The 15730-nt window shown below is 48.4% G+C and overlaps 1 protein-coding gene across 5 annotated transcripts in view; it reads left to right on the plus strand.

The window, feature by feature from the left end:
• Window positions 1-15730, plus strand: part of LOC119955474 (cip1-interacting zinc finger protein-like) — a 66645-nt gene that overhangs the window by 25789 nt on the left and 25126 nt on the right. For 4 of the 5 annotated variants that reach the window (XM_038781686.1, XM_038781688.1, XM_038781690.1 and 1 more), the window contains exons 8-10: window positions 4505-4684; window positions 8014-8138; window positions 11579-11666. In XM_038781686.1, coding sequence (XP_038637614.1) covers window positions 4505-4684; window positions 8014-8138; window positions 11579-11666 — 393 coding nt within the window. The remainder of the gene's footprint in view (window positions 1-4504; window positions 4685-8013; window positions 8139-11578; window positions 11667-15730) is intronic. The other variant, XM_038781689.1, reaches the window with a different exon arrangement.

The following is a 15730-nucleotide window of genomic DNA, read 5'->3' on the forward strand; positions in this document are numbered from 1 at the left end:
GGGGTCGCTCGACTACCTATAACCCCTAACGACAAGCACCAAGAATAGGATAATATAGGACCAGTGATCACTGGGACCAATGACCCCTGGCCTCAGTGACCACGTACGCTATGCTCCATCGAATCTGATGCATCCAAACTCCAAATCAAGATGTCCAAAATATGGCAGCCAATTGTGAAACTCCGGGAATTCCCCTCGTGCCAGGGACCGGCTCCTGCTTCCTGAACCTGTCAGGATAGTTGACACACAAGCCTCTGCTCATGTCATGTAACAGCAAGATGCACAGAGTGGCTCCTAGCTGGGCCTTTGCTTTTGATGCCTTTACCCATTTGTTCGAGGGAGTTTGACCACATAGTTGCTGTGGGCTCAGGAAACTTTTACTGGACAGAGTCATGTCGAAATTGTCGACAAAGATGCCCAACTCAAAGAAGGCTCAGCAGGTTAGCCTGCTAAAGGAAGGTGAAGGAGGGAAGAAGGCCGCCACGTCCATTAGTTTAGACACGTTGGCTGAAGAGATGGCGCAAGAACAAAGAAAAGTACAGCACAGGAACAGGCCCTTCAGCCCTCCAAGCCTGCGCCGACCGTGCAGCACGTCTAAACTAAAATCTTCTCCACTTCCAGGGTCCATATCCCTCTATCCCCATCCTATTCAAGATGTCCCTTAAATGTCACTATCGTCCCTGCTTCCACCACCACCTCCGGCAGCGGGTTCCAGGCACCCACTACCTCTGATGGGGGTGTGGTACATTGTGTACTGTCAGTGGTGTGCTGGGTGCCTGATGGGGCTGTGGTACATTGTGTACTGTCAGTGGTGTGCTGGGTGCCTGATGGGGCTGTGGTACATTGTGTACTGTCAGTGGTGTGCTGGGTGCCTGATGGGGCTGTGGTACATTGTGTACCACAGAGGGTACAGCCTGACACTCGCTACCAATTTCCTTTTGGAATACAGGAAATACTGCACACATATCTACGAAACTTGGTTTAATAAGTAATCCAGAACACTGAGATCTTTCAAAGCAGTATACTTGGATGGCTCAAAAGTTTGGAGGCAAAATAGAAAGATTAAAATCGCTCTCTTTAATTCACCTACACATCAAATGGATGCTGCCAATAGATTTTCGTGGTCCAATTTAGGTTATATCTGCATGAACAACAGAGAGCCTACAACAGTTTTTTTTCCAAAACACCAAGGTCCATAAAGTTCAAGCAAGGCAAACCAGCAGATATGAAAAGCGCACAAGCAGAGGGAGTTACCAGGGTTTTGCTTGCAAGGACGACAGTGATTACAAATGATGGTTTAAAGATTCTGCAAAGGATTTAATACAGGTTTCACCGTATTGAATCATGCAAATTTGTCAGCATAGGCAAGGACAAAAAGTGCATGCTATAATAATTATACTATACAAGTTAAACTTACATGGAGAAACTTGGTTAGACCATACTTTGAATACTGGGCATACCTCTGGCTTACATATTATAAAAAGTTTATAAAGGCATTGCAGGAGGTGCATTAAAAAGTTTACAAGAATACCACAGGAACTTGGATTATACCTTTCAGGAAAGATTAACGGGTTAGAAAAGAGAAGGTTAAGAGGTGATCTGATGGAGACCGTTAAAATTTCTAGAAGGGTTTGACACAGCAAATGTAGAGAAGATCTTTCCATTTTTGTGGACGACCAAAACTAGGGGTCATAAATGTAAGACAGTCATTAATCCAGTAGGGAATTCAGGAGGAACTTCTTTACCCAGGGAGTGGTTAGAATGTGAAGCTCAATACCACAGGTAGTTGATGCGAATAGCATAGATGGAGTCACAGGAAAACTAAGCCAACCCACTAAGCAGAAAGGAAAAGGATTAACTGACAGAATTCAATGGTGAAAGGTGCGAGGAAGCTTGTGTGGAGCATAAGAGCTGGAGAATTTTGGCAAGCACATGGATCGCTAATTTGAGTGGCAAGGCGATAAGAGAATCCTTCAAAGCCACTTTCGAGGAGGCATGAGGTCCGATTTGGGTGCAAGTGTTGCGGGGGGGGGGGGGGGGGCTTTGTGATGGTTGCAGGCATACTGGAGGGGAAGGCAGTTGTGTTTGTGCACGTGTATGCCCCGAATTGGGGCAATATTGTTTAGCACAGTGGGCTAAACAGCTGGCTTGTAATGCAGAACAAGGCTACCACCGCAAGTTCAATTCCCTTGCAGCCTCTCCGAACAGGTGCCGGAATGTAGCGACTAGGGGCGTTTCACAGTAACTTCATTGAAGCCTACTCGTGACAATAAGCTATTATTATGTTTATGGAGCAGCTGATTTTAGGTTTGGGGGGGGGGGGGGGGGGGGGGTGTTTTGTATCCAAAAATGGACCGCACTAGGCCACGGTCCCTGTCTCTTTTGGGGATGCTGAAGGTGATGGCAGAACTCATGGATGAGGCAGGAGGGGCGGGTCCCTGGCGGTTTGTGAATCCAGGGGTAAAGGGTTTTGTTTTTTTTCCCATGGGTGTAGTGTACTCGAGGATTGGCTTCTTTGTGATGAGTAAAACATTGCTCCCAGCCATAAAGGTGCAAAGTATTTGGTGGTAGTCATTTTGGACCATATGCCGCATTGGGTGGATTTGAAGCTGAAGGCGGGTTGGGCACAGGGTACGGGATGGCGTTGGATGTGGGTTTGCTGGTTACTCCATAGGGGAGTATGTGATAGGGAATGAAAACATGGAACTCTCACCCATTCCAGTGTGCGAGGTAGTTAAAAGTGGTGATCAGGGGGGAGGTCATTTCGTACAATGCTTATGTGGATAGGGACACAAAGCCAGGAACTGGTGGATGAGATCTTGGTGGTGGATAGGGAGTATGCGAATCATGCTATGCCAGAGCTTTGCACGTGCAGGAAGAAGCTGCAAATGCAGTTTAACCTGTTGGGATTCAGCTGGTGTGAAACTTGCATGACTTCGCAAGCTGAATTTTACTAGTTTGACGAGTGGGGTGTAGGCAGATTTGCGGAGATGGGACAGTCCTCCATTGTCTTTGGTGGGGCGGGTGGGACAAGATGAATATCTTCCCAAGATGGGCAGCACGTTAGCACAGTGCTTAGCACAATTGCTTCACAGCTCCAGGTCCCAGGTTCGATTCCCACTTGGGTCACTTGTCTGTGCGGAGTCTGCACGTTCTCCCCGTATGTGTGTGGGTTTACTCCAGGTGCTCCGGTTTCTTCCCACAGTCCAAAGATGTGCAGGTTAGGTGGATTGGCCATGATAAATTGCCTTTAGTGTCCAAAATTGCCCTTAGTGTTAGGTAGGGTTACTGGGTTATGGAGATAGGGTAGAGGTGTGGGCTTGGGCTCTTTCCAAGAGCCGGTGCAGACTGGATGGGCTGAATGGCCTCCTTCTGCCCTGTAATTTCTATGAAATCTATTTGTGTTCCTGTTTCAATGCCTTCCAGTCAAGGTGATCCCCTAGCTGAGGGAATCATTTGTTTCAGCTGGGCAAAATCGATATTTTGATGATGGATGGCAAGGTGCTGGAGTGGGTAAAGAGCTTATTTTTGGAGGGTCAGTTTGCTGATTGTGTGGAGCTGAGGAAGAAGGTAGGCCTTGGTGGGGTGCATATGTTCAGGTACTGCAGGTGCGTGATTGGGTCCGGCGAGCGTTCCCGACATTTCCAGTGGCGCTGCTTTGCTGGAGAGAATTGTTTCATGAGCGGGGTTGGAGGAGGGCTGCACATCCGGGGTATATCGACAGATCATGGGGGAGGAGCAGGTATCAGTGGAGGCGGTGAAGACTAGGTGGGAGGAGGACTAGGTCCCATTTTGGATGAGGAAGTGTGGAATGAGACTACGTTGTCCTGCGCAAGGTTAAGTTTGATACAACTGAAGGTGGTGTTCATATCGCATTCTCCAAGGCTTTTTTGAGGGGATTGAAGATAGGTGTGAGCGGTGCTTGAGGGGGAGCCTGAGAGCCATACGCACATGTTCTGGTCCTGCCGAAAGTTGATGGGTTTTAACACTTTTAAATGTGGATTTGGAGCCCTGCCCATTAGTAGCGATATTTGGGGTGTCCGACCAGCTGGAATTGAGGACAGGACTTTGGCTTTTGCTTCATTGCTGGCTCGGCGATAGATCCTGCTGAGTTGGAGACAGGCAGCATCACCGGGTGCCGCAGCACAGCTGGGTGATTTAATGGAGTTCTTGTATCTCGAGACAGGTTACATTCATGGTGAGATGAGCGATTGATGGGTCTACTGGAAATGGCGTCTGTTTAAATTGTATTTTAACCACCTGGTCGCTGCTCGTGTATGAAGGATATGAGGCTACAAGCAGCTGCTGGGTGCTTAATTATATTGATGTATGTGGTGTCTTAATTTGTGGTGAGCAGAGAGCGAGCTTTATCTCCATTCTGTTCCCTATAATGACTGTCAACCCTGCCCCCCACCCACCCAATCCCAATGGAATTGGTGGCAACTTGTCTCTGAATGATTTGCTTGATGTGCTGAGAAAGCAAGTGAAAATATATACCTTGCAGATACTGAACACGGTGAGTACACTGAAAGTGACAATCCAGCAGAGCAGTGACAGCCGGGCAATCAGCACGTCGGCGCCAGACTCTGGAACCAAGGGCAGTGAGGACTCGACTGACGAGATGGATTCCATACCGACCAAGTTCATCTGTTACATCTGCAATGCTAACTGCTACAATCAAAAGGTAAAAAGAGCAGTGATGTCTGCATAAGATAGGTGAAGAGGGTCTATGGTCAGTGGCCCAATTCATGCCTTAAGATAACTGTTGAACTGAATAGCTACCATAGGCAGGCACATTTACTGTACTTACATTTAAAAAAAATTTAGAGTACCCAATTAATTTTTTCCAATTAAGGGGCAATTTAGCGTGGCCAATCCACCTAGCTTGCACATTTTTGTGTACTAACCTCCACCTCATCCACATATTGGCAACCTGCAGCCCGCGGGGCCACATGTGGCTCATCTGGGTACTGAGTGCAGCCCACAAGGCATTTTGTCGACTGTTGCCCTTGTGCTGAGTTGCCACATTTCACTGGTTTCCACCCACGTGGTTTATTTTCCTACTGGTATGACTGAAGTGACCTGCAGGCGAGGTGCATTCACAACATTGACTGTGTGAGCCATACTCTCCTTCTGCACCCAATCAAAGTATGAATATTTATTTTGTTCTTACCACTTGAAGTTTGAGTTTTATTAATATATGAATGATTATGCATTTTATATAACTTATGAAATATTTGGCATGTATTCAGTCTTATTCAAGGGTTATAGTTGGTGAATAATCCCGATTTTCAAACTTGCTGGCCATTCACTAGCCTAGGTTACTCATAATAATATCTTTATTAGTGTCACAAGTAGGCTTACATTAACACTGCAATGAAGTTACTGTGAAAATCCCCTAGTCGCCACACTCCGCCGCCTGTTCGGGTTCACTGAGGGAGAATTCAGGATGTCCAATTCACCTAATGGCACGTCTTTTGGGACTTGTGGGAGGAAACCGGAGCACCTGGAGAAAACCCACGCAGACACGGGGAGAACATGCGGACTCCGCACAGGCAGTGACCCAAGCCGGGAATCGAACCCGGGTCCCTGGCGCTGTGAAGCAACAGTGCTAACCACTGTACTATTGGGCCGCTGACCTAATCGCTATAATTTTGACACAGTTAGCCAATGAAAAGCTTTTGTTTGTGGAATTTGAGAGCTAACAAAGATAGAAAAGTAAACTTTTTCCACTGCTTTTATGAAAGAGAAATTTCCTGGGTGTATTAAATTATTCTCGTGATCAGAATTCTTTCAAGTAGAAATCCCTCAAAGAAAGTTTCTGTATTCTGAGTAATTGGGCAGGAGAATGAAGAATGTGGTTCTGATGCTGTTACACCCACATCTGATGCAGAACTATCTATTTCAAGAGGACAGGATTGTCAGTATGGAGTCGAAAGGTGAAATTGGTGGAGTTTCTGATCTGGGCAAGTGGAAAACCGTAAAATAGCAGAGAATATAAAAGGGAGGAAGCAACTATTTAGCCATCATTCCTGTGCTGGGTTTCAGAAAGCGTTTTCTACTTAATTGTATTCATTGTGCCTTTTTCCTGTGCCCTTTAAATTTTCCTTTTCAAACATTAATTTCCCTTTTACAAATTATACTTGCATGACTGTAGTTCCTTCAAAAAAATACTTTCATTCGTTAGATCATCTAAATTTATGCTCTCTTGTCACCAATTCAATAATGGTGAATTTCTGCTACATCTCTTAACCTCTCCCTGCCCGTGGCATCTTTTTAAACATAAGGGAACTTAAACTGGGCAAATTTAGGAGTTTTAGTATGCTGTTATAAGATTCATTCCCTGGAAATGTTTCAAATAACGAGGACCGGTATCTCACACGGGAGTTGGTTATGCCTGAAAAATGGCTGCGGCTGTGCGGTTGGGCTTGCATTAACACTTGCCAGTCAGTCGCAGAGTCTCACTAGGTACGTGGTAGTCTGGGAGTATCGTGGCTAGTGTAAGCAGGAAAGGGCAGGTGAGGTACTCCTTGAAAGACGGTTTAGTGAACGCTGATCTGCCAGCATGGTCTGACTTCATGCCTCTTTATTTTGAAAGGCATCTGTTCAGGGTTGCCTGATTTGTTGTGATAAGAAGTCCATAACACTCACTAATTAAAGTAGTCAGGTGTCCATAAGACTTGGGAGCAGAAGTATGGAGAACTTTGGCCCATCGAGTCTGCTCTGCCAATCATTGCATTCATGACTGATCTGATGTAATAATCCTCAATTCCATTTACCCGCCTTATCCCTTGATTCCCTTACAGATTTTTAATGTCTATTTCAGCCTTTAGCATGCTTAACAATCCATCTCTACAACCCTCTGAGGTAAAGAATTCCACAGATTCACTATCCTCTGAGAGAAGAAATTCTGCCTCGTCTCTATCTTAAATGGGTGACCTCCTATTCTAAGATTATGTTCTCTGGTCCTAGACTCTCAGTATCGACCCTGTCAAGCCCCCTGAGAATCCTATATGCCTCAATGAGGTCATCTCTCATTCTTCTAAACTCCAGTGAGCACAGGCCCAACCTACCCAACTTCTCCTCCATAAGGCAATCCCTCCATACCCTGAATCAACCTAGCAAATCTTCTATGAGCTGCCTCCAATGCCAGTATATCTTTCCTTAGATAGGGGAATAGGGGACCTGAACTGTTCACAGTATTCCAGGAATCGTCTTACTAACGCCTTGTCTATTTTTAGCAAGACTTCCCTATTTTTATACTGTCTTGCCTGCTCAATGGGGAACAGAATCGTAATAATATTGGCGCATTGGCTGAGAGCAGAATCAGTTCATGCGGAAGGAGGTAGAGAGTTGCTATAACCAGATGGCACTTTGATGGCAAGAATATCAGGCCACACAACCGTTGAATACTTTTAGCCAGTGTTATTGTGTAATTTTGAGAGTAATGGTTTATGGAATTTATATGAAATGGAATGAAATGAAAATTGCTTATTGTCACAAGTAGGCTTCAAAAGAAGTTATGTGAAAACCCCCAAGTCGCCACATTCCGGCACCTGTTCGGGGAGGCTGGTACGGGAATTGAACCGTGCTGCTGGCCTGCCTTGGTCAGCTTTAAAAGCCAGCTATTTAGCCCAGTGTGCTAAACCAGCCCCTACTCTATGTACAGCCCAACATTATACTGTTCTGTGCATTATGTTGCAAACAGTATGACACGTGGAAAGTGGATGCAAAATGTATTATACAGCAATATTTCCATAAGTTCTGTGGAGTTGTTTGCCTGAAAATACATCATTCTTGTTACGGGCAGTTTGATTAAGATGCTGGTTCTCACAATATACTCTATCCCTCAAAATAATTAATGTAGATCTTGTGTTTGAAGAAAGCACATGATTATTTAACAGAAAGTCCAATATAGCCCGATATTAAGTTCCTGCATCTAAGGTTGATGAAATGTTGTTGATGTCTAAATTTCTCTTTTGTAATTCTATATTTGTTTCATTTTATTTGAAGAACTTTCAAAAACACATGAATGGAACTCGTCATCACCAGCGACTTGTGGAGATTCAGCAAATGAGTAATGCTTGTCTGGCTACCCTGATTCCTGAATCAGATGGAATGGGACGAGGCAGGGAGAGGTGGGTGCATATATCCGAGCTTGTCAATTCAAAGCATAGACTTAGAACTGGTTTGTTGTCTACCTGGTTTACGAATGTCCTTCAGGAAAAGAAATCTGCCGTCCTTACCTGGTCTGGACACCAGATCCACAGCAATGTGGTTGACTCTCAAATGCCCTGTGAAATGGAGGGGAGTTAGGAATGGGCAATAAATGCTGACCCCGCCAACAACGGCCACATCCCGTAAATGATTTTTTAAAAAACATAGAATTAAATAGAATTTACAGCACAGAAATTTACAGCCACTCAGTCGAAGTAGTCCATGCTGATTTCAGGAATAAAGGGTTATGGTGTTCAGGCGGGAAAGTGGAGTTGAGTCCACAAAAGATCAACCATGATCTCATTGAATGGCGGAGCAGGCTCGAAGGGCCAGTGGCCTACTCCTGCTCCTAGTTCTTATGCTCCACACAAGCTTCCTCGCACTTTTCACCATTGAATTCTGTCAGTTAATCCTTTTCCTTTCTGCTTAGTGGGTTTGCTTAGTTTTCCTGTGACTGCATCTATGCTATTCGCATCAACTACCTGTGGTATTGAGCTTCACATTCTAACCACTCTCGGTAAAGAAGTTCCTCCTGAATTCCCTACTGGATTAATGACTGTCTTACATTTATAGCCTATAGTTTTGGTCGCCCTCAAAAATGGAAAGACCGGGGCAGCACAGTGGCGCAGTGGATTAGCACTGCGGTCTCACGGCGCCGAGGTCCCAGGTTCGATCCAATCTCTGGGTCACTGTCCGTGTGGAGTTTGCACGTTCTTCCCGTGTTTGCGTGGGTTTCGTCCCAACCACCCAAAAGATTTGCAAGCTAGGTGGATTGGCCATGCTAAATTGACAAAAAAATGAATTGGGTACTCTAAATTTTAAAAAAAGTGGTAAGATCTTCATTTGCTGTGTCAAACCCTTTTAGAAATTTAAAGGTCTCTATCAGATCATCCCTTAACATTCTCTTTTCTAACCTGTTAATCGTTCCTGAAAGGTATAACCCAAGTTCCTGTGGTATTCTTGTAAAAATTTTATGCGCCTCCTGCAATGCCTTTGTAATCTTTTCATCATATTGAAGCCAGAGCTATGCCCAGTATTCAAAGTGTGGTCTAACCAAGTTTCTCCATGTAAGTTTAACTTGTATAGTATAATTATTATAGCATGCACTTTTTGTCCTTGCCTATGCTGACAAATTTGCATGATTCAATACGGTGAAACCTGCATTAACTCCTTTGCCTAATCTTTTAAACCAGGGCTCTATCAGTTGTAATCACTGTCGTCCTTGCAAGCAAAACCCTGGTAACTCCCTCTGCTTGTGCTTGCGCGCTTTGCATATCTGCTGGTTTGCCTTGCTTGAAAATTATGGACCTTGGTGTTTTGGTAAAAACTGCTGTAGGCTCTCTGTTGCTCATGAAGACATAACCTAAATTGGACCACTAAGATCTATTGGCAGCATCCATTTGATGTGTAGATGAATTAAGGAGAGTGATTTTAATCTTTCTATTTTGCCTCCAAACTTTTGAGCCATCCAAGTATACTGCTTTGAAAGATGTCACTGTTCTAGATTACTTATTAAACCAAGTTTCATACAGCCATAGATATGTGTGGAGTATTTCCTGTATTCCAAAAGGAAATTGATAGTAAGTGTCAGGCTGTTCAGCTGTGATGAGCATCACTAATCAACAGTGAAGGGCATAACCAGAGTGGATAATCAGACTTTTTCCCAGGGTAGAGGGGTCATTACTAGGGGTCATAGGTTTAAGGTGCGAGGGGCAAGGTTTAGAGGAGATGTACGAGGGAAGTTTTTTTTACACAGGGTAGTGGGTGGCTGGAACTCGCTGCCGGAGGAGGTGGTGGAAGCAGGGACAATAGTGACATTTAAGGGGCATCTTGACAAATACATGTGGGATGGGAGGGATACGGACCCAGGAAGTGGAGAAGATTTTAGTTTAGTCAGGCAGCAAGGTCGACGCAGGCTTAAGAGGGCCGAAGGGCCTATTCCTGTGCTGTCATTTTCTTTGTTCTTAGTGGGGATGTGTGTGAGAGGGGATTCTGCAGTCACCTGCTTAGGACACTTGGCCAGATGTAACATAATGCCTCAGGCTGAGATTGGCTAACTCCACACAAATTGGGGATAGAACCAGGGATTATTTCTGGCACTGTATGGCATACCCGTTAACTGAATAAATTTAACCATTGGGAGAATCTCTGTAGTTGTTAGAATTAATTGGCATTTCAGCAGGCTTTTTATCTTGTGTGCCATTGTTGTATATCACTGTTATTTTTGAATAGCCACGAAATACTTATAGAAATGCGAAGCATCCAAATTCTTTTCACTATTAAAACCCAGACATACCCTAATAAAAGTTGAAGAATTGCAGGAGGATAACATTAAAAACCATCGAACGGGTTAGAATACCGGAGTAGCATTTTGAAATGAAAGAATGATACTGGGGTTTGGAGGGTTCAATTATAATTTTAAGCTTTTTAGAATGATTGTCACAATAGGCTTACATTAACACTGCAGTGAAGTTACTGTAGAAAGCCCCTAGTCGCCACATTCCTGTTCGGGTACACTGAGGGAGAATTCAGAATGTCCAATTCACCTAACGAGCACGTCTTTCGGGACTTGTGGGAGGAAACCGGAGCACCCGGAGGAAACCCACGCAGACACGTCAGGCTTCGCACAGACAGTGACCCAAGCTGGGAATTGAACCTGGGACCATGGCACTGTGAAGCAACAGTGCTAACCACTGCTACCGTACTGCCCATGAGGGCAGATTGCACAATCTTGGCTTTAGTGTAGAAGATTGAGAGATGATCTGATTATGGCATTTAAAATTTTAAAAGGCTTTGATAAAGATAGAGGGAAAATAATACCTTTGGTGGAGGGATCCCAGAATGAAAGGACATTAAAAGTTTTGAGTTAAGCCATTTAAGGGACTGCACGATAGTGCAGTGGTTAGCATTGCTGCCTCACGGCGCTGAGGACCCGGGTTCGATCCCGGCCCCGGGTCACTGTCCGTGTGGAGTTTGCACATTCTCCCCGTGTCTGCGTGGGTCTCACTTCCACAACCCAAAGATGTGCCGGGTAGGTGGATTGACCATGCTAAATTGCCCCTTAATTGGAAAACATAATTGGGTACCCTAAATTTATATTTAAAAAAGGAACGGGTAGGGAGCATAGGCAGATAAATAGTGTTCAGACCTGATCAGCCATTATCTGATTGAATTGCAGAATGGAGGGGAGAACGGGTTTCCCAACTGTATCCAAGGACCTGAGTTGTACAGCTGAATTCTTGACCTAGTCTGTGTGATGGAAAGGTGAAGGTCAAACATCTTTAGATGGCAAGTGGGAGGAGAAGGAGAGAGGGACGATAAGTCAGAGGCCTGCTCTAAATAACCAATAATTGTCTTACAGTGACAAGAAACGGCCCAGATGGTGCACCACCTGTCAGGCTCACTTCAGAGGGAATATCATTGTGCATCGCAGGACACAGAGACACAAGGTAGACAGAAAACCTTATTTTTATAAATTCAGATTACCCAATTCTTTTTTTTTTCCAATTAAGGGGCAATTTAGCGTGGCCAATCCACCTACCCTGCACATCTTTTTGGTTGTGGAGGTGAGACCCACGCAGACATGGGGAGAACGTGCAAACTCCACAAGGACAGTGACCCGGGGCCGGGATCGAACCCAGATCCTCGGTGCTGTGAGGCAGCAGTGCTCATGATTACGCCACCGTGCTGCCCTCAGAAAACCTTTATACAGAAATTTCTACAGTCACATAGCCATTTAATCATTGTCTCAAAGAGAAAGATAGCTTGCCACTCGACTGGAGATATTTCATCCGAATCATCAAACTACCTTCCAGACGGTACCTAACCTGCTATGCATTTGTAATATTTGTTTTTTGTTTGCGTAATCATACATTTTTATATCCATAACCTGAAAATTATTGCTTTGTCGGTTTAACTGCCACCAACTTTATAACAAATAAGTTAATTTTGCTGCAAAATTTATGCAAGTTAAATTGGTGTTCGTACACTGGTCTGCAAATAAGTTGGGATGGGAAGGATTTCTTGGAAGCACTCATGACGTGTAGGCATTTGGGTTCTCGTGCTAAATGCATTCAGCCAAAATGCAAATATGCTCATTGCAAAACTTGTGTCATCGATGTGTCTCAGAAGTTTGCACATTTAAATTTTAGTTTGATTTCCGTAATTCAATTTAATTTCAACGCACATGCTCCAAACTTAAAACCGTCCTTGTCTCCCTTGATGCTTACTGTGTCTCTTCTGTTCCATTCTCCTCTGTGTTTCAGTCTAGTTTTAATGCTTATTCTGTTCTTTAAGTTTGCTGTAGCTTTGGTCTAAAAACAGCGAGTTGGGAAATTTTGCCCTTCAGTCCCCACAAGCAGTTGAACAAGTCCTTGCAAACATTGGTAGTGAATGACTTCCTTTGTTGGTGAGATTTGTCTACAATGGAATCTGGGGAGGATTGCATTATCATCATTATCAAAGTTGCCTGTTACAGGAGAAGATGGTGGTGTCATGATAATGTCACTGGACTAGTAGTAATTGAGGCCCTGGCTAATGTTCTGGGGTTCAACATAGAACAAAGAAAAGTACAGCACAGGAACAGGCCCTTCGCCCTCCAAGCATGCGCAGACCATGCTGCCTGTCTAACCAGAACTTTTTACACTTCCAGGGCCCATAACCCTCTATTCCCATCCTATTCATGTATTTGTCAAGATGTCCCTTAAACACCACTATCGCACTTGCTTCCACCAGTGAAAGTGGGGGTGGTTGTGCTGAAGGGCGGATTGGCCCAAAAATCCTTCGCGCCCAGGGTCCCAAGAATTTGTCATCTGGCTATGCCAACATGGGGGGGTGGGGGGGGGGAGAATCTGCCTTGCCCCCTCGCCGATCTGCCTTGCCCCCCTCGCCGATCTGCCTTGCCCCCCTCGCCGATCTGCCTTGCCCTCTCACGGACCTGCCTTGCCCTCTCACGGACCTGCCTTGCCCTCTCACGGACCTGCCTTGCCCTCTCGCCGATCTGCCTTGCCCTCTCGCCGACCTGCCTTGCCCTCTCGCCGACCTGCCTTGCCCCCTCGCCGACCTGCCTTGCCCTCTCGCCGACCTGCCTTGCCCTCTCGCCGACCTGCCTTGCCCCCTCGCCGACCTGCCTTGCCCTCTCAGGGATCTGCCTTGCCCTCTCGCCGACCTGCCTTGCCCTCTCGCCGACCTGCCTTGCCCTCTCGCCGACCTGCCTTGCCCCCTCGCCGACCTGCCTTGCCCTCTCGCCGATCTGCCTTGCCCCCTCGCCGACCTGCCTTGCCCTCTCACGGATCTGCCTTGCCCTCTCACGGATCTGCCTTGCCCTCTCGCCGACCTGCCTTGCCCTCTCGCCGATCTGCCTCGCCCTCTCGCGGACCTGCCTTGCCCTCTCGCCGATCTGCCTTGCCCTCTCGCCGACCTGCCTTGCCCTCTCACGGATCTGCCTTGCCCTCTCACGGATCTGCCTTGCCCCCCTCGCCGACCTGCCTCGCCCTCTCGCCGACCTGCCTTGCCCTCTCGCCGACCTGCCTTGCCCTCTCGCCGACCTGCCTTGCCCTCTCGCCGACCTGCCTTGCCCCCTCGCCGACCTGCCTTGCCCTCTCGCCGAGCTGCCTTGCCCTCTCGCCGATCTGCCTTGCCCTCTCGCCGACCTGCCTTGCCCTCTCGCCGACCTGCCTTGCCCTCTCGCCGACCTGCCTTGCCCTCTCGCCGACCTGCCTTGCCCTCTCGCGGACCTGCCTTGCCCTCTCGCGGACCTGCCTTGCCCTCTCACCGATCCGCCTTGCCCTCTCGCCGACCTGCCTTGCCCTCTCGCCGACCTGCCTTGCCCTCTCACCGATCCGCCTTGCCCTCTCACCGATCCGCCTTGCCCTCTCGCCGATCCGCCTTGCCCTCTCGCCGACCTGCCTTGCCCTCTCGCCGACCTGCCTTGCCCTCTCAGGGATCTGCCTTGCCCCCTCGCCGACCTGCCTTGCCCTCTCACCGACCTGCCTTGCCCCCTCGCCGACCTGCCTTGCCCTCTCGCCGACCTGCCTTGCCCCCTCGCCGACCTGCCTCGCCCTCTCGCCGACCTGCCTTGCCCTCTCACGGACCTGCCTTGCCCCCTCGCCGACCTGCCTTGCCCCCTCACGGACCTGCCTTGCCCTCTCACGGACCTGCCTTGCCCCCTCGCCGATCTGCCTTGCCCTCTCGCCGACCTGCCTTGCCCCCCTCGCCGACCTGCCTTGCCCTCTCGCCGATCTGCCTTGCCCCCCTCGCCGATCCGCCTTGCCCCCTCGCCGATCTGCCTTGCCCTCTCGCCGACCTGCCTTGCCCCCCTCGCCGACCTGCCTTGCCCTCTCGCCGACCTGCCTTGCCCTCTCGCCGACCTGCCTTGCCCTCTCAGGGATCTGCCTTGCCCTCTCGCCGATCTGCCTTGCCCTCTCAGGGATCTGCCTTGCCCTCTCGCCGACCTGCCTTGCCCTCTTGCCGACCTGCCTCGCCCTCTCGCCGACCTGCCTCGCCCCCTCCCGACCTGCCTTGCCCCTCTCGCCGACCTGCCTTGCCCTCTCGCCGACCTGCCTTGCCCTCTCGCCGACCTGCCTTGCCCTCTCGCCGATCTGCCTTGCCCTCTCACGGATCTGCCTTGCCCCCTCGCCGACCTGCCTCGCCCTCTCGCCGACCTGCCTTGCCCTCTCGCCGACCTGCCTCGCCCTCTCGCCGACCTGCCTCGCCCTCTCGCCGACCTGCCTCGCCCTCTTGCCGACCTGCCTCGCCCTCTCGCCGACCTGCCTTGCCCTCTCACGGATCTGCCTTGCCCCCTCGCCGACCTGCCTCGCCCTCTCGCCGACCTGCCTTGCCCTCTTGCCGACCTGCCTCGCCCTCTCGCCGATCTGCCTTGCCCTCTCACGGATCTGCCTTGCCCCCTCGCCGACCTGCCTTGCCCCCTCGCCGACCTGCCTTGCCCTCTCGCCGACCTGCCTTGCCCTCTCGCCCACCTGCCTTGCCCCCTCGCCGATCTGCCTTGCCCCCTCGCCGACCTGCCTTGCCCTCTCGCCGATCTGCCTTGCCCTCTCACGGATCTGCCTTGCCCTCTCACGGATCTGCCTTGCTCGCTGTTGTCGTTTTGTGTAACATGGAGGATGTTTTTATCCTGAAAATTGCCCTGTGATCCTTCTGTAATCCTGGACATTGCTCTCTGTTGCTCATGTTGTTGATTTTTGTTGCTGCCTTTTTTCCTGCAGGGAGGTGTGAAATGGGGGCATGATGGCCTGTGTTGTTGGTTATCCTGATCTTGCAGAATCCTATTGAGTTAATTATGGGGAATGTGATTTGTCTCAGTTTGACCCCTTTTAGTTATTGAGGAGGGTGGGCAGTTGGGTTGTTCAAGCTAGTTCAGTCTACTCACTTTGATTGAGGATAGCCCCCCCCCCCCCCACCCCCCAATGATGGCCTGAGCAGATTTCTTGACCTTGGGGAGGACTGGGATTTTTTTTCTGGCGCGTCCTTGAGTTTGAGTTTTTTTCTCTTTCGT

This window comes from Scyliorhinus canicula, chromosome 21 (genome assembly GCF_902713615.1).
Source record: "Scyliorhinus canicula chromosome 21, sScyCan1.1, whole genome shotgun sequence".
Lineage (NCBI taxonomy): Eukaryota > Metazoa > Chordata > Chondrichthyes > Carcharhiniformes > Scyliorhinidae > Scyliorhinus > Scyliorhinus canicula.